Source organism: Podarcis vaucheri, assembly GCF_965113315.1.
Source record: "Podarcis vaucheri genome assembly, chromosome: 1".
In the NCBI taxonomy this organism is placed as follows: domain Eukaryota; kingdom Metazoa; phylum Chordata; class Lepidosauria; order Squamata; family Lacertidae; genus Podarcis; species Podarcis vaucheri.
Genome location: NC_138759.1, coordinates 44,365,115 through 44,383,589, shown reverse-complemented (window position 1 = coordinate 44,383,589; position 18,475 = coordinate 44,365,115). Strand labels below are relative to the sequence as shown.

Genomic DNA, 18,475 nt, shown 5'->3' with positions numbered 1-18,475 from the left:
GCACACACACACAGTGGGAACCTTTGGTAGGTGGGGACAGGATAATAAATAAATACTCAAGCAGCCTCACTTCTATAGTGATCCTAAGAAGACTTAAGATGTTTTGTTAAGTATGCTTGACTCAAACTGTTATAAAAACTCTCTCTGTGTGTATGTGCCTATGTATATTTACTTACATTTACTAACTACTATTTCTGTTAAAGCGTCAAGCTCCTTTTCAGCAGGAATAGCTGAGTGTGTGTTTCACTCTCGGCTTCTTGTTCTCTGTCCCAAACATGTCCCCTGTTGCACGCAGTTCTGTCATACAGCCAGGATCATAAATGAACTGTGTAATTGGATGGATACAATTTCATGATTATTTCATCCCCATCATGTACAGATTTTCCACTCCATCAACAACCCAAAGAGCAGCTGACATTTAACAACTAAAGAACACTCTAGGTTCAGGTAACATTTGGAGGAATTTCTTGACCTTTTTTGCTGTCAGTGCAGCAGGGTGAATGAGGCAGCAGTTCTCCTGGGTAAACTCTGGCCAGTGAGGAGAGATTCCTCTCTGCAGATGCTTCCAGTTATAATTTTTCCATTCTTGGTAGCTATATAGTGTCTCCAAGCCTTATGGGAGTTTCTAGGTTTTAGCCATAACTTGCTTCACCTTTATTTTTCGTATTTTCAAAATAAACTGAGCCAAAGTAATTTATTGCTAAAACTTTTCATGCTGTTTAAAGTCCAGGTGACCTCAGTAGCTAGGAGTGCCTTCAACCAGCTTATCTGGTAAAATTGCCAGAACAGTTTCTGGACTGGAACAGCTTGACCACTGTTGTTCATCCTCTGGTGACTTCAAGGACTAGTGCAATGTGCTCTATGTAGGACCGCCCTCAAGGTTGATCTGGGAGCTGCAGCTAATGCAAAATGTGGTGGTTTGACTGCTCGGTAGGGCAGAAAATCGCTATCATGTTATACCACTGCTGAAATAATTGCACTGGCTGCTAATTAACTGTTGGGTGAAGTTCAAGGTCTTGGTACTAGTATACAAAGCTTTATACAGCCAAGGTCCACAATGCTTAAAATATAATTTTGTGCTGTGTATACTAAATTGAAAGTCTTTTTCATTCAATGTTTAAGTATGGCAGCACCTATGTTTTGGAACTCCCTTACATTACATATCTGAATTAAGTCCTGCTAATTTGTTATTGTCCTGTCTGGCACTTTAGCCAGGCGTTTAGTGCAAAATAAAGTCCCACTGAGTTTGGTGAAACTTAATTCCACACAAAATTGCCATGATTCGGTGACAATGGTTTCATTGTCTCCTGGTGTTTTCAGTAGAGTGAAAGGAGCAATTGCTGGATGTGTGTGAGTAGAATGGGTTGCATAGCAAGTTATGGTATGATTTGTGCAGATGCAAGATGGATTTTGGGTGTGAGAAGTACGTATTGCATATTGTGAGTCAGGATGTGCCTTGACTAGATTTGTTGTGGGGATTAAGTGAGGAGGAACTCGACTACCATGAGTTCCACGGAGAAAAGGGGGAGATATGAATGTAAAATGCAAGCAGCTACCATTTTACAAGTCAGAAGGGAACTGAATGAATAACTGTACTCTGTGTTACCTTGCATTTTCCTGTAGCTGATTCAGTGCCTTTTCCATTCTCTAATTTTTCCTCTGGTGAACTGCTTCTGCTCTACTAACTAAACCTGAACTCCTTACCTGTCTTCCCCTACTCCCCCATCCTCACCACTGAACTTTTTCTTACCCATGACCTCAGCAGCTCGTAAAAGATCCATTAGCATGATGTGTATGGCTTTCTTGTTGCTTGGCACAGTGTGGGGCTCATCTCAAATTATGAAAGAGAATTTTGCCCATCACAAACCTCTTTGTGCTCAAGGTTGTACTGAGTGCAATAATAAAGGATTAGGAATGCACCATATGAGAAGCTGGCAAGAAAAGAAATTTTTTTGGGGGTAGGGGGAATCAAAACAATCCAACATTTTGAAATGTAATATATTGTCCTTATCAACAAAAATCTGAATGGTTACCTGCCCCTCACCCTACTGTCCCAGGGTGGGTCACAAAAATTGAAAGCATTAAACACAGTTTAAAACAAATCGCAGTCACAAAGTGAGTCCTGAAAATACACATCTCAGGTTAAAGGGACTTATTGCATCTTCAGCATTCACCAAAAACTGTACAGTGAAGGTGTTAGACATACTTCTGTGGGGAGGGAGTTTCACAACTTACTGGCCACCACAGAGTGCCCTCACCTGGGACCTCCCCCCCCAAAAAAAGAGAAATTCTGAGGGAGTCAGAAGTATCAAGAGGACCCAACTGCTGAGAGGATCTGTAGGGAAGGAGGCAGGTTTTTGGAGCCTAAGTCATTTAGGGTTTTAACCACTAACATGAGCCCGGAATTTGGGCCCGGAAACAAACTGGCAACCAATGCAGCAGTTTTAAATCAGAGCTTACACGAGATCTAAATGGAACCCCAGCCACTGCATTTTGGACCAATTTAAGTTTCCAAGTCGTCCTCCAGGGCAGCCCCACACAGAACGTACTGGAATAATCCAATCTGGAAGTACAAGTCAATTCTGTCCGAAAGAGACTGTGGTTAGCAAAGTAGACAGAGCTGGAAAAGGGACTCCTAGCCATTCTAGCCACTGAGCCTCCAGTGACAATGCTGAATGCAGGAATACTCCCAAGTTGTGGATCTGCTGCTTCAAGGGGAGTGCAGCCTCATCCAAGATAGATTGTCTCCCCACCTCCCAGACTTGAGAACTCAGGACACATAATGTCTCGGTTATTTCAGAATTTAGTTTATTGTCCCACATCCAGCCCTTCACTCCCTCTGAGCGCCAGTCTACTGAAATTTAACCTCAATTTAAATTTAAAATATCAAATACCAATGCTATCAACAGTAACTTACTGTTGGTTTTCTGCCAATAGTTGTCCAATAGCAAATGCCACCATACATCAGAACTCTCTCAGACAGTCAGACATAAAATACCATTGTGTATCATTATCAAATAATAAGCAATATGAAACCTCAAATATTGTTAGATGCCAAATATTCATATGATTTTAAATACACTATTCAAGCGGGAAACATGACATTCATGCCTGCAAGGGAATAAGCAACCAGGTCAATCCTTCTTAAAGTGAATGTCGTATTTGCACCGGGGTTCCATTGTAGTGTTTGCAGAGCCATATTCCAAAAAGATTTTCCAAATCCACATCCAGTGTGGGAGACCTAGTAACATGTTGCAGCAAACCTACTCTAGCCAAGATTCAAGAAGAGTTCCTTCTGCCCCGTTACTTTCTGTCAAATATTTCAGAAGCACAAATGCCTCTGTATACATTCCAGGTTAAACCAACAGGCAAAGGTTATCCAAGTGCTTTGCTCAAACACTGTTCTCCTCCCATTCCAGCTTACATTTAAAGTCCAAAGAATGGCAGAGAGTAGTTTTTGGGGTGTTTTTTTCCTGCCCGACCCTGAGCACCTGCACCTAAGTCTGATGGAAGAAGGCTTCTGCCTGGACTATAATAATGGGCCTTCCATTCCTCTAATGAATCCCCCTCAGTATGTTTGTGTGCTTAGTGGAGGGAGGGGGGGCGGTGAGAGGGAGGGAGGGCTAGCTGTCAGGATATCTTGCCAATGAAAAGGAGGAATTGAAATGAAAAAGTTCCTTCTGGCGTGCAAAATCGAGACATAATCACCGCTCTCCCTAACTAGCTGTTATTTCAGGACGGGTGCGAGCCAGAGGAGTGGAGGCTTCTTGGCCGAAGAACAGACTCTCTCTCAACTGGGCCCCCCTCCCCGTCTCACCCTTGGGAGGGAAGTGTGTGTGAGGGGAAGATTAATCCACTGTCGGGGTGGATTAATGCTGACAGGAGGGCCTGGACCGTGACAAGATAGATGACAGGGTTACACGGCAATGCGTGAGAACCCTGCCCCCTTTGAGCAAGCGCTGTTTTCATTGCGTGACTGCCTCCCTTCTCCCTTCCAGCCGCTTTCACCTTGTGACAGCCTCTCCTTAACTCTTCATTTCCCATCCACAAGATTGTGGAGGGAGGGCGGAGGGCTGAAGGGGAAAGCTGCCTGCCATCAGCCCCAGAAAGCCCACCAGGCCTCCCCTGATCAAGGGCAGGGAGCGACTCTCCCAGGAGGAAAGGTTGCAGCATTTGGGATTTTTCAGTTTAGGAGGAATGGCAAGTAAGACACGATGGGAATTTAAAAAACGAGGCACGAAAGCGGATCGAGAAAAGTGCTTCTCCCTCATAGACATCCAATTAAGCTGAATGTTGAGACTCAGGGCAGATAGAAGCAAAAAATACTTCTTCACCTAGCATATAAACTTGCTCCCACAGGAGGCAGAGACGGCCGTCAACCTGGATGGCTTTAAAGCAGGATTAGACAAATTCATGGAGGATGAGGCTACCAAAGGCCATGATAGCCATGTTCCACTTCCATCGCCAGAGGCCACACACCTCTGAATGCATTTCTGGGAATGGCAGGTGGGCAGAGGGCCATTACACTCAGGTCCTGCTTCCCACAAGCATCTGGCTGGCCACTGTGAGAATAGGATGCTGGATAAAATGGGCCATTGACCTAATCCAGCAGACTCTCTGTATGTTCTTATGTAATATGGAACCTCCAAGGACCACAGACTCTTGAGAGAATGGGTGATAGTCAACTGAGTTGCACTCAAGAGTAGAGCCACTGGAATGGGCCATGTTTATTGAATTCAACACGTTTAATCTGAGTAAAACTTAGCTGAATACCGCCCTAAGTATTTGCAGTGTAGAACTCTCTCAGAGCATAACTCCCACCTATGCTTGGTGCAAATCATATGCTGTGCAAATCATATGTGTATGCATGAATAACTATATGTTTTCCTTTGTACAGGTAGGATCTCCATATGTGCGTTTATAGATACTGACTATACTGGAAGATTACAGTTAACTTTAGAATGTAAAACCAACTCACTTTTCCTGAGACACAAGATAGGTGCTACATAACACTTGTTTAGCATTTGTAAGATGTCAACTCCCTAGCTAATGACATCCGGCAGGCACCTTCACTACTCATCTTGGTACCTGCCAAAAACATTTTTGTTTAGGCAAACCTAAGATTCCCTAGAAAAGACCCTGATGTTGGGAAAGATGGAGGGCACAAGAAGAAGGGGATGACAGAGGATGAGATGGTTAGAGAGTGTTCTCGAAGCTACCAGCATGAGTCTGACCAAACTGCGGGAGGCAGTGGAAGACAGGAGTGCCTGGCGTGCTCTGGTCCACGGGGTCACGAAGAGTCGGACACGACTAAATGACTAAACAACAACAACCACCAGACATGTAGAATGTTAACATGTGTTTCAATCTGGTTTTTAGCTTATTGCTGATTTTTGACTTGTTTTTATTGATAATTTTGTAGTTTTATTCTTTTTACAAACCACTTTGAACTTTTCTTACGATCAAGTGGTGTATAAATCTTGTGAAATGAATAAAGACACATTTCCATTAAAAAGCGAATGAAATCTATAGTTCTTGGACAATGATCCTTCCAGAGCAACTGTTGTATTTTATTTAGTACTACAAAGCAGGTGTGGGGGCATGGGGTGTTAGGGGAGGGGTAGTACCTCTGCTGGGGGACACATCATGCTCCTTCTAGGTAGTTTGTCCACCCTCTCCCCGTACTCAGCTCTCACCTTTGGCCCCCAGAAGCTGTCAGCATCCAACAGCAGCCACACCCCTGGAAACAGCTTCAGCTGGCCAGCTAAACCAGGTGAGGGTAGCCGATGGGTCTCAACCCTCAGTGAGTTAAGGACTCCTTCTGCATTGAATACAGGCAGATTGAGTGGATGAGACCAATAGTGAGTCCAATGGTCAAAGAGGCAACTTCTGCATGTGCTGCAGAAAGAAGTGAGGGGCAGGTGGGGCTTGTCAACCTGAGAAGGTAGCCCATCTAGGAGAAGAAAAACTGATCCTAAACCTCTGCTGCCTTGTGGGATATCTTTGGGAGAAGAAAAGGCTAAGGAGTAAACTCTACACAAATCTGGAGCGGAGTCCCTAAGATGGTTGGATGGCTCCTTGTAAGCCTCCTTCCAGCAACTCCTGCAGCCACGCCAGTGCCGAATGTATTGCTCTGCTTTCCTATGGACCACATCAGTGAGGCTGAGAGTGGGAGTCTTTTCGACTGGGCAGTCCAGGACCTCCATACACACTGCCCAGGCTTGCGTCCTGGGAGGTCACTTTGGAGCTGCACTCCATTGTGTCTCGAGACAGACGGATGCCAACAACAAAGCAGGTGCAGTTATGACAAGGAAGACAATTGAGAAAGGATTGTCCTGTTAGTGACAGCTGAACCCAACAGCACAATATTGAAGTTCTCAGTTTGTCCACACAGGAAAGAAAAGTTTCGCAAACTATCATAATATAGACTACTGCACAAAGCTATTTCATTTAGCAGGACCCCTGCCAACATCAAGTTGTATAAATTCTTACCATGCCAGAGGCTGTTCACCTTGGAGACTTGCTGTGGCTATGGGTATGAGATTTAGACCCTCTCCCTCAGATTTTCAAGGGCCACTGAGATCTTGCCGGACACTGCTGTAACCAGAATGCTTTCCAAGGCTCGGGCCTCTCTCTCAGGGTGAACCCATTCCAGGGCAACCCTGACCTTCACAAAGAAAACTCTCCCAGGGGCTCCTGCTGAATTCTCTGGGATTGGTTGTTACTGAAATGGAATTTCTCAGCACCCACCTCCATCACTTCAGACACTGAGATTTGAACCCAGCTCCCTTTCAATCAACTGAGGGTCGTGGAAAGGGTTGCTTCAGGTAGGCACCAATTGTACTTTCACAGGGAGAAACATGTGCACAGACTATAGAAGGAAAGGATGCAGGATCATCCCCTTCAGCCTGCATTTTTCCCCACGTAGATTAACAGAAGTTGCCACCACTTCCCTTGTGTTATTTAACAGGATACCTCTATCATCCACACTACATTTCAAAGATACATCTGTGCCCTGAAAATCAATTCATAGTGGGTGTAGCATGCAACTACTGTATAATGCATGGGTGATATCTCACATGGTAAGTCACACTCAGGACTAGACCAAATGAAGTCAATGAGCTTAAGTAACTAAGCCCACTGATTTCATTGGGTCTTGATTTTGATTTCATTGAGAGCCAGTGTGGGAGAGCCAGTGTGGTGTAGTGGTTAAGAGCAGTAGTGTCGTAATCTGGGGAACTGGGTTCGCGTCTCTGCTCCTCCACATGCAGCTGCTGGGTGACCTTGGGCCAGTCACACTTCTTTGAAGTCTCTCAGCCCCACTCACCTCACAGAGTGTTTGTTGTGGGGGAGGAAGGGAAAGGAGAATGTTAGCCACTTTGAGACTCCTGAAGGGGAGTGAAAGGCGGGATATCAAATCCAAAAAACTCTTCTTCTTCTTCTCTGAGTATGCCTAATACTGGGTACTGCTTATATAAAAATGTTTGCAAAAATTAAGAGATTTCTAATTCCATCAATCTCCCTATTTTTAGGCCAATTAAGCCAACATATGGAAAAAATTATCATATGCTTCTGAAAAGCTGGGCAAAGAACTAGACTTCTCTGACCACACACAGTGTCAAATTCAGCCAGCTCTCTGCCCGCAAACTTGTTACAAGATGTGGATTTTCTTTCCAGAAATTATAGAACAGATTTCTCAACGCTAACTCCCTATTTCTTCATCCAACTGAGCTGCTGGCTCAGTTCCTCTGGCTCTGTGGTTCCTCGACATCTCACATATATTAGGCAGCAGTTTAATTTGTGTACAACATGCTAATTGTATACCCCATGGTGTTGCCAGTTTTCTTGGATATGTAGAGCAGATGTGTTAGACCTCCAAAGAGTGGCAGCAGGATGTTCGTGACTGGTAACTAAACCAGTGTACTCAAACAGTTTGGGTCAGTTTAGGCAGCAGGATGCCTAGCCTCTTCTCCAGCTGTCAAACCATCCTCGGGAGAAAAACACAAAACCAGAAACTCATGTTCAACACATGGAGTTTTGATTAGTCAAATTTCTTTAAAACCCGTGCAGTCCTTAAGAACTGGTACAATACATTTAGGGTCTCAGACTATTTGTATATCAGCTAATTTCTGATTTTTAAAGTAAGTTACATCTAAACATCCGTTTAGGTTCTAGTGAAATATTTGAGTTGCCATTAAAAAGCAAAGCCTGCACATTGTGTAGCCTTTGCCCATAATCAGGCACAGGGGGCAGAAAAATAGTGAGCAATTCAACTGCTGATCACCTTGCCATGTGATAGGAGACTTGGCACTAAACTGGAAGCATAGGAAATAAGTTTTCCAAAAGACAAAAACAATGTGGTGCAGAGGAACATAATGTAAGAAGAGGATTAAGACCAAAGACCCATCTAGTTTAGGTTCTGGTTCTCATCGAATAGTGAACCGGATGCCTCTAGGAGGCACACAAGGGAAGCTTCTGTTGTCTTTGTGATTGCCTTCATCTACAGTGCAGGCACAGGGCTGTACAACCCAGTGATAAGCAGAGATAAAATGCACATTATGTAGTATTTAGATAGCTGGCATCAGACGAACTGCAAACATATTTGACGCCTGAAAACATGGCCCACTGAAATATATGAAACTTAAATGTAACTTAAAACTTAAATATTCAAAACAGGCCCACTGGTATACAACATAGAATTTGCTTAACACCATTTTAGGAAATTAAAAATGTCATTCCCTTTCCATTCTACATGCTTTCTGTACCTGAAAATTCCAGCAAAGCTTTAATTTACTGCTGCATTTATCATTTGTTTACATTGCCACAGTATTTCAGCTAGACCTTATAAGACTGCAGATAGTGTTGTACGAATTGTGTAAACCTTTGAATTCAGTTTTTTAAAAGAAAGCCAGTTGTTTCAACAAACTCTTTACTGCTGCAATTAGTTATGATAGGGTTGGTGTTCACTAGGTGTAGTAATGCATGAGATTCTAAAAGTTAGTGTTATGAATGAGTCATAGTCTCTCTTTTACACTACTCTGTGAATGCCTGCATGCTTAAAACAGGTGTAGGGTATCGGCTGGAACAATTAGATGTGTAGTTGTTACTGCACAGATAGAAGCAGCTCAGGAAGAACTTTGTGTGCTGTTTTACTAAGGCTCTCATTAACACCTGGGGTTGTTTTCCTGTTTTTAAGATGAAAGTAAGAAGAAAAAAAACAACGTGAGAAGCAATCACAAAAATGCAAGTCTTGTGTGCATATGTGCTATGCATATTGCAGTATTGACATTTTGCTTACCCATTATATAACAGCATTTTTAATGATACAAGGACCTCAGCAAAAGTGTCATTCTTGTAGGGAGGAGGGTCTGAATCTTAAGTGCTTGTTTAAAGCTCTGGTAAATAATGCTAAATGGGCTTTTGCTTGTGCTCTGGGCAGCTCATGTCTACCTTGCTTGCTTTTCACCCACTAGACCTTTGTGAAAATCCACTCAATTTGTAGAAGTTAAAACAATGCAACTCAGTGCTCCAGGGAAGGATGAGAGCTCGGGAGAAGAGCATTTGTTCTGCATGCAGATGTGCCTGGGTTCAAACCCCTGGCATCTAAGAGAGACTCTATGTCCAAAGCTCTAGCTCAGTATTGTGTAGACAATACTGAGCTAGAGGGACCAATGGTTTGAGACTCAGTATAAAGTAGCTTCCAACATTTCTAATCCAAAGCATACAAATGAAATGTCTGCATTAGAATCATTTTGATTTTTCTGTTGCAAAGCATAACAAACTCTGCCAACATTATTCTTTCATTGGGATCCACATGTAATCTATGTCAGAGGCTGCCAACACGGTATCCTCCAGAACTACACTTCCCATCTTCCCTGACTGTTAGGGCCATATTAGTTGGGGCTTACAGGAGTTTAAATATGCTTTCCTGTACATTTGTGTTTGCCACAGAGCAATGAATAAGAGTAAGAACACAACAGGCACCCATTGTTAAAGTCAAACTGCTAGACGTGTATGATTAACTTTAATTAAATCAAATTGTCTAGAAAGTATTTACAGGCAGAAGATAAAGATGCAGAGCACATCTCAGCAACGCTGTTACATAGAAAGATGCCAAGCTTTTCTGGGTTGATGCAAATAACATCTCAATTTACAGCAGTGCAAACAGTGTAATAAAAAAAAAATAATTTCAGTTTCTGTTCTAAAGATGTAGAGCTCAAACAGGTTCTCTGCTAATGCCTTTATTAAAAAGCCTCTAATCTGAACTGGCAGCTGCCTGAATTTTAGGATAAGCAAATCTCCTTTACTGAACATGTTCCATTCTGCTTTGGCATCAGTCACTATAACCAGAAAATGTTCAGTATTTCATACTTTCTGTATCCATAGCTTTGCACACATTTTGTAAATGTTTAAGTTGTTTCTCACCACATTACTGTATTAAACAATGGAGGGATCCATCACGCCGACAAACATCAGATGTGGGTCAGCAGGACAAACAGTCCTTGAGGTTTGTTTTGCAACTAGTTGCAGCAACACCAGCAGGAGTAGTCAGTCCAAGTATAGTGTATGGAAGCTTTCTCTGGCAGTCTGAAGCCTAAAGCTATGGTGGAAGAATCGTCTTGAAGGATCATATGGAAAGGAGAGCCTTTTTTGACCACTCTCTTCTTGCAAATTGAAATATGGTATTCTTCAGTCTTTAGCATCTCCTATTCCATCAGGATTAATAGCAAACATGGCTTCTGCTTCAGGGAGGCAAGGCGAATCATAGATTTTGCATATTCTAGTTTCACCCCGACCTTTTCTCAAGTACAGCCTGGCAGGAAGAAATTAATGCATTTATTCAATTGCAACTGTTTATCTATTTAAAGTAAAAATACTTAGCAGCCATGCGACTCCAGATCAATTATCTACAAGTTAATTCTCCCCACCTGTGATAAATTATTGTGAATTAAGGGGGTGAGAATGGGTAAGTGAGGCAAAGAGCTTATTCTCACAGCAGGTTGAAAATGGTTGCAGCATTCCTTTCTGAGTGGGAAGGGAAGCAGGCAGGCAAACAAACAGGTACGACTATTAATATAACAAGTCACCTGCTGAGTTGTGAGGATTCCTTGTTCTCTATTTCCTTCCTCCCCCCCCCCCCAACTGAGCAGTACTCTCTCACAGAGAAACAACAGGAATTGAGGTCTATAGACTCAGGTCTATTTCCCCTTTGAGAGGGTGAAGCAACCTGATGTATGGTCTTCTAGAACTTAAGGCTAGAAAAGAGAACGGGGGACAATTCTTTCTTTCCACAGGCAGTTAGGTGAGGGGCAATGTGCAGGCATGTACAAATGCTGAGTTACATTCAACATGCAAATTTTATCTTTCAAGTACAGATTGATATATGATGCAACATCCAACTGTGCAGTCTTATCATATTCAATAATCCACAGCAGTTTGTGTCTCACTGCTCCCTGGTCAGCTAGCCTGCTTCATAATAACTTAATCAGAAGTTATTTTGGAACAGGACAGTTAAGGAGACCATGAAAGGTAGCTCCTCCCAACCTCAGACACGCAAATGGGGATTCACAGTAGACTGTTACAGTGCATCTCCAGCCACTTACAGGAGAACTCCTCCAGCCTGGAACAGGAACCTCATAGTGCTTTAGGGTGGCGGGTTGGGGGCTTTCATGATGTGTAAAAGGAAAAAGGACACTTTCTTTCTCCTCCACTTTTCTGAAACCTTCTCTTGTTGCGCTATAATGTGCTGAAGAACTCCGGTTCAAGGCTAGCAGCCAGCATGAAACCAGTGTTTTATTGCTGAGGGGTTCTGGGGAATGAGATTGGCAGGGTGTGGTGTAGATATTCTTTTGCCTTGCTTCCCTTTTTAGTGCAAGAATAACATGACATATATTCTCCTCCTGCAGTCCTAAGGGCTGAAGCAGACCAATTCCTTCCCTCCATTTTTCTTTTACTTGTATCTATTTCAACGGTCACTTTCAGAATTCAATTGCCCTTAACATTCTATAGGCCCTGAAAACTGTTCATTGGTTTATGTTTACAAATATTGCTTTTAATTGGCAAACTAATATACTTCTGCATACCTAGGGAGTTGCCTCAAGAATGCAAAAACCATTACCTTCATTTTGGGTGGCCCTGTTTGCTTCCAAATCATAGGACCACCCTAGCTTGCATCAGGTGGCATGGTGGAGCAACTTCCTAGTGATAATTGCATTTATGTTTATATTAATTTCTCATAAACGCCTTCACCAATACCACCTGGCACGTCAACTGTGAGGCCTTTCTATCACATTCACACTCAGCAACCGCTTTTCTTTCTTCATAACCTTGAGGCTATATCTGCAAAGTGCTCTCTGAAAGTTGTTTTAGAGACATAGTGAGAAAAGACTAACACAGGCCACCTACTGATGAGAAAGGGTTACTGGAAGCACATGACTGCCAGTGCTTCTAGTTCGCACTGCATCTCTACTACTATTCACAATCCCTACTATCAATCAATTTAACAGACCCAACACTGTTTGAAGAGTGTGCCCCTCCCTTATTTTCCTACCATAACTGTCCATCAAACAGTTCTCAGCTGATGTCCTCTATAAACCTATTGATATGGCTGGTTGGCACAAAGTTACTCAATTCTGGCTATCCTTGAGCTCGGGAACTTTTTTTGTTTTTTTAAGGTACACTTGATACAAATCTGGCTATTTTTAGGAATTAGTTTGTGGCTTTATACCTTTAAGCCATCATGTTTCAATGTATCTTACATTTTGTTAAAGCTGTCAGCTGCTTTGAGCTAGGGCACAAACTGAAAATGATGATCATATCAACTTTCGAATTCTGCCTGAAGAACAAAACCTGTTCTTGCTCCAAGAATGGAACTACTACTCCACATATAGACCTCCAACCATATAAACATTTCACACTTGGTCAAAGGATGACCTGAAAAAGTAATGCAGACAAGAGACTAATAAATTGACATTTTACCTAGTTGTTGAAGCATGTGCAATGATATTTCCTCCAATAGGTTTCTTGGGATCTGCAGCAAACATTGCAGCTCCATCTACTTGTGCTACCACCTGGTTCGTGATGACTACTGCCACACCAAACTGCCATAGAAAAAAAACATGTGATCATTTTTAATTTCTCTGGTCTGTTCCTATTCACCAGTATAAGCGTGTCCAGAAACACTTGCCCTGAACTTTGCAACTGGAAGAAAAATGACAGGTAGGTCAGATAATTAATTTACCTCATCTGCAATTCGAAGCAACATACGTAGAAATCTGGCCAAATGCATCTGTCTAGCTGACAGTTCACCACGGCCAGAGTAATCTGTCCGGTAAAGGGCTGTAGCACTGTCCACGATCAGCAAAGCATACCTGAAAGAATGCAACAGGTGGGCATTACTATGCATAGATTTCCACTCCTGGCTGGAAGAGATTAATCTTACTTTTGTGTGCAGCTTGGCCTGTCTTAAGCAAATTCAATGGAACAACTAATTTATCTGTCAGAGAAAAGATGTATCTGTAACCACACAATCTTTACCTAAAATCATATTTGGTTGAAACAAACTCCCTCTTCTGGCCATATCCGGGTTGCCACGATGTGTGCAGTTGCAAGTAAATTGGTCATTGCCTTTACCATGGTATTCTACTGCTCTGTCAGTTGGGGTTGGGCTTAGCAGATACACTTTCTTAAAGAATAGAGTCCCCTCTACTGAGGTTACCTTGATTCAGTCATCATAGCAGATGCTTGGTAAAGAAGCTGGGTCTGATGGTCTGTGTTAAATCCTCGTGCATATGCCACATTATCAAGCACATCACTGCCGGATAAGCCATACCTAGGAAATAAACCAAACAAAGAGAATGTGATTCTGTCTAACAAAGCGGGAGGCATTATAAGACACCTTTTAAATAAATCTAATCAAAGCTTGCTTGACAAAGAGTATCTATTGCTACTTCTCCCCACCCCCCACCCCATTTCAACCATATTGTACTTTGGATAAAAAGAACTCTTAATAAAGCAAACTTTGCTTTTAAAAAAAAGTACTTCCATGTTATATGTTCCACTTATATTGAATAGCTTTTCTTTATTACCCTTCCTGCTGCTCTCTGCAAGTGACGTACCAGAGATAATTTTGTCAGATTTCTCTGCTTTGTCAGATTTCTCTGCTTTGTTGCATTCAAGCTTACAATGTGCACTTTTATTCAATCCACTTTAAAGAAAACTCAAGCTTTTCAAGTTTGCCTGGGAAGCAATGTAACTATCATGTTAGTTAATATAACTATCACTTCTCCAAGTCCATTTTTGTAGAAGCATGTAGCCAAATCTGTGTGACTTTTCAAATAGTTTTCTTTTCAAATAGCATATTCTCACATTTAATCTAATTAATTCTGTTTATATGACTGTGCTGGGTTGACTGTGGTTCTAATGTAGTGGCTATTTGTAATGTTCTGAGGTGTTATAAAAGTTTTAAATTGTGCTTTTGTATTGTTAGTGTTATGCTTGTCCCTTTGTGAGGAGATTCATCTGAAAAATGGAATAAAAATCTATTAAACAGGTTTGACCCGAGCAAATGATATGTCACTTTCAGTGGGAAATGTTTAACAATAAATCAAGTTCACTATGGACTTGATACCAAGTACCATGCATTTATTTCATCAACTGTCAGTAGATGGCAGTATTGTTATACAATCTTCTACAGAATTCTGGATGCAACACCAATTATTCCAACAACAGACCTCTCAGCCACAGCAAGCAATCGCTCTGGACGAAATGTGCCCTCTGTGTCAATGTACATGGCCTTCCCTTCAGCACCGCCTCGATCAACAGGGAGCTAAAAAATGGGTGGGAATCCAGTTAGTCGCAACAACGTTTTGATCTCTGGGAAACTTAAATCTAAGAGCATCTTTCTATAATGTGCATACAGCTTGATATGTTTAACTGATCTCAGGATCATGCAGGAACAGGGGAAAAACATGTCTGCAATTCTAGAACATCTGGGAGACAAAAGTAAAGATTGATCTGGAAGTTTCTGTGATTAGGAAACACTGTAAGGAAGTGAGGGAAGGGTGTGTTTTGCACCCTGGAACCCCCCCCCCCGCTATAATCCTCATTCCTATCAGCTGCTTTATCTAAAAGTGTGCTGGATGCATTTGTCACATCACAGTGAACAGAAGTTTTAAGAAGAGTAAATCAAGCATTCTCTTTCTGCAGACTGCACTTCCTCCCATCTCTTTGCAGGGGTGCCTAAAGTTTCAAATCTAGGTCTGCTAAATGTCTAGCTCAGCCTTCAGTATCACAAGATCTCATGCATTGTCTTTCTAATTGTGCAAATTATACTTCAATTCATTAAAAAATGCATGAAACAGAGGGGGAAAGTTTAATTTTTTTGTCCAGTACTTATGTAAGCCACTTACCTGGCAGGTTACTGCCAGTGTGAGACACAACTGAGTCTTTCCCGTGCGGAATTCCCCAAACATCTCCGTAATAGACCCAGTTTCTATTCCTCCTTTACAAGAAAGAAATGCAACATACTTCAGATTCTTATCAATAATCATATAAACAGCAGATATCAGAGTATCACAGAACTCTTGAGGACAGAATTTAGATTAAAGTTCTTAAATGACAGGTAAATTATATAACAGCCACTTTTTAATAATAAAATGGGAAGAAAAAGTATTTAGTACTATTCAGCAGCTAGATGTACATTTCTTTGTGAAGTTACTATTGAAATTATTTTTGAACTGGTTTCCCAGCTATGGAATGTGATGTATAATGAACCAATTAAAAATGTTTTGTGAAGCAGGGATACAGATCTCCCTAGTCTTTAAGGAGGCATGTTTACTCAGAAGCTCAATTGATTTCAACAGGATATACTCTCAGGTGAAAAGTCTATAAGGATCCAGCCTACATAGCACTTTGAAGCTATATAAGTGAGCTACGTGCATATCTTACTTTTTAAGCTGCTGCCTGAGTGTTTGTTATGATCTTTATAATGTACCTATATATATATTAGCTAGCTCTCTACACCAACTTATGAAGGCTATGCCCTGAAAGGCAGCCCATAAACACTTAAATATGTGTTTTATATGTATGCCTATAGCAACTATTCCATATTTGGTTTTGTATTTGTAATGTGTGATAAAATTACGTTAAAGAAATCAAGGGTTACACCAAGATATATACCTTGAAGCAGCTTATCAAGTTCTTTGGACCCAGTCGTGATTTGAATGATCTCTGACCTCTGCTGATGAAACTCTGTTGCTGTGGTGAATCCCATTGGTACCAATTTTGCTGCTTCTGCCTGAGAAACACGGTAAGATCAAAAGACTGAGTAATAAACAGCTGCATCCCTATATTAAAACTCCCACTCTTTTTGTTGCTAGGATTGTTTATTCCAAGCTATACTATAATAAGACTTAGAAAAAGTATGCATTCATCTCTTACTTGAAAAACTTTCAAAGAGCATTGTATTCCCATAGCCTCTTGAAAACAATATATATTATAACAGTGTAAAGTATAATTACCAGGATTTTATCTGCTTTAGCTTCACTTATGCCTTTAATATTGAGCAATTCCTTCTTTGGTGCATAGGCAACAGCTTCAACTGTGTGAAATCCAGCTTCTTCTAACTTCTTCACATCATTTGCATTAATACCACATTGCTATACAAGACAATATATATTATTGAGTATGAAACATTAGATTCTTGAATAAATCACTTCAGTTGCAGCTTATCACATTTTAACATAATTTTGTACTTCTCTGGCAGTAAGTAGCATTGAACTCAACAGGTGCAGTAGACACACATGAGGTTCTGCTTTAAGGGTTAATGATCTCAATTCATGCAAAAAATTGCTTCTAAAAACATTACATTTTAGAGTTGGATACAAGTGATTTTAAAATTGTTGTATTTTCATTCCTTCATAGACTCATCAGATAAACAACTTTCAGTAAAGTTTTAATAAAGCTGTCATTGGCAGAAAGCAGGTCTCTGAGGTACATATTGCTGCGTATATCTGTCCCTGTGTATATTTTATTAAAAATGATATGAGCAATGTAACATTTTAAAGATTCAGTTACAGAAAGTTTGGGCCACTTTAGACATTTAATCGCAAGCGTGCATTTTATAACCTTAAGTTCCCCGTTGGTCACATACCTCTAGCCGTGAAATGGGCTGAGGACCAAAGCGTCCCTCCTCTGTTGATGTTTCTAGACTTTCATCTTCCTCACGTTGCAATTGCATGGCCATGGCGCACATCAGTCAATCCTCCTATCAAAACAGGAAGTACCTAATGCAAGAGTTATGCAACTTCAGTGATGCGATTTTTTGGTAAACAACGATTTCATCTTACTGCTACAACCTTATGGTCACACAGGACGCTACCACCACTACTGTTAACACCAGAGAGGTTCGCTCACTCGCTTTGGAGTAGAGGCTTGCGCTTAACCCACCTCCCCCCATTTTGTATTCACATTTTATTGGCGAACTGCCACGTAACAGTTTTCAACTGTAACTGCTTTCACGTGTTTGTTTTTAACCTTGCCTCTGTTTTTAGAGCGCCTAAATCGTTTCAGGGTGTTTTTGCTTTGTTAACTGCGCTTTCCCTGGGCTGCTCGGGGAAGAAAGGCGGCGTATAAACCGAAATAAGCAAACAAGGTAGCGCAGCAGAGGCAAAGGCACACGGAGGCCGCAATAACAGGAGGCCTCGCGAGCAGCTCCTTATTCCAGCTCCTCTCAGGTAGGCCGGGAAGCCCGAGCCCAACTCTCGCCCCGCTCCCTGGGCCTCTCAGTGACCCAACCACGACGGACGCCATTCGGAGGGGGGGATGGCGGAGAAAGGCCGTTTCTTCGTCCCGCGAGGGCGAACGGAAGGAGCGGCCCACGGACTCACCTCCGCTCACACACTCCGGTCCCTCTGTCCCCGTTCCGGATTCAGACGAGCCCGCCACTGTGTGACGCAACCGACGCGCACGCGCGTAGCGACGTCTCGGAAGGGCGGAGGCCTTCAGCGCGCATGCTCCCTTTCCCGGGTTTGGCGCTTGTCCGTCGGCTGGGGCTTGTTAGCGGATTGTAGCGGGGCGGGGCCTACGCGTGCCTTCCTCTTAAGCCACGCCCCGCCCCTTTCAAAAGTTCTGAGGCAGCCTTTCTCAACTTGTGGGTCGCCAGATGTTGTTGAACTACAACTCCCATCAACCCTAGCCAGCAAGGCCAGAGCTCAGGGATGATGGGAGTTGTAGTCCAACATCATCTGGGGTGTTGGTAGATTTCGAGGGGCGGGGCGGGGGTCCACTCAGGGTAGTAGTCTAGACCAGTGTTTTTCAACCTTTTTTGGGCAAAGGCACACTTGTTTCATGAAAAAAATCACGAGGCACACCACCACTGTGTGCGGAGAGGGAGATGTCAGAGCCCCGCTGCTCTGTCCGCTCTCATCCGATCCCATCCGATCTGATCCCCACCCAGGACGTATGGAAAATAGGG

The 18,475-nt window shown here is 42.3% G+C and overlaps 1 protein-coding gene across 3 annotated transcripts; it reads right to left on the bottom strand.

Annotated features, from left to right (window-relative positions):
- Positions 1-10,005: 10,005 nt before the first annotated feature.
- Positions 10,006-18,037, bottom strand: RAD51 (RAD51 recombinase). Of its 3 annotated transcripts, none has more exons than XM_082192628.1 (10): positions 17,889-18,037; positions 17,153-17,266; positions 16,521-16,658; positions 16,180-16,297; positions 15,411-15,502; positions 14,733-14,827; positions 13,718-13,831; positions 13,241-13,370; positions 12,979-13,100; positions 10,006-10,813 (listed from the first exon to the last, which is right to left on the bottom strand). In XM_082192628.1, exons 2-10 carry the CDS (start codon positions 17,252-17,254, stop codon positions 10,690-10,692), a joined length of 1,035 nt encoding a protein of 344 aa, XP_082048754.1. In that variant the 5' UTR covers positions 17,255-17,266; positions 17,889-18,037; the 3' UTR covers positions 10,006-10,689. The 3 variants fall into 3 exon arrangements, with proteins under 3 accessions (XP_082048754.1, XP_082048753.1, XP_082048755.1); XM_082192627.1 differs by having other exon boundaries at positions 17,153-17,285; positions 17,889-18,034; XM_082192629.1 differs by having other exon boundaries at positions 17,153-17,263; positions 17,889-18,026.
- Positions 18,038-18,475: the final 438 nt, after the last annotated feature.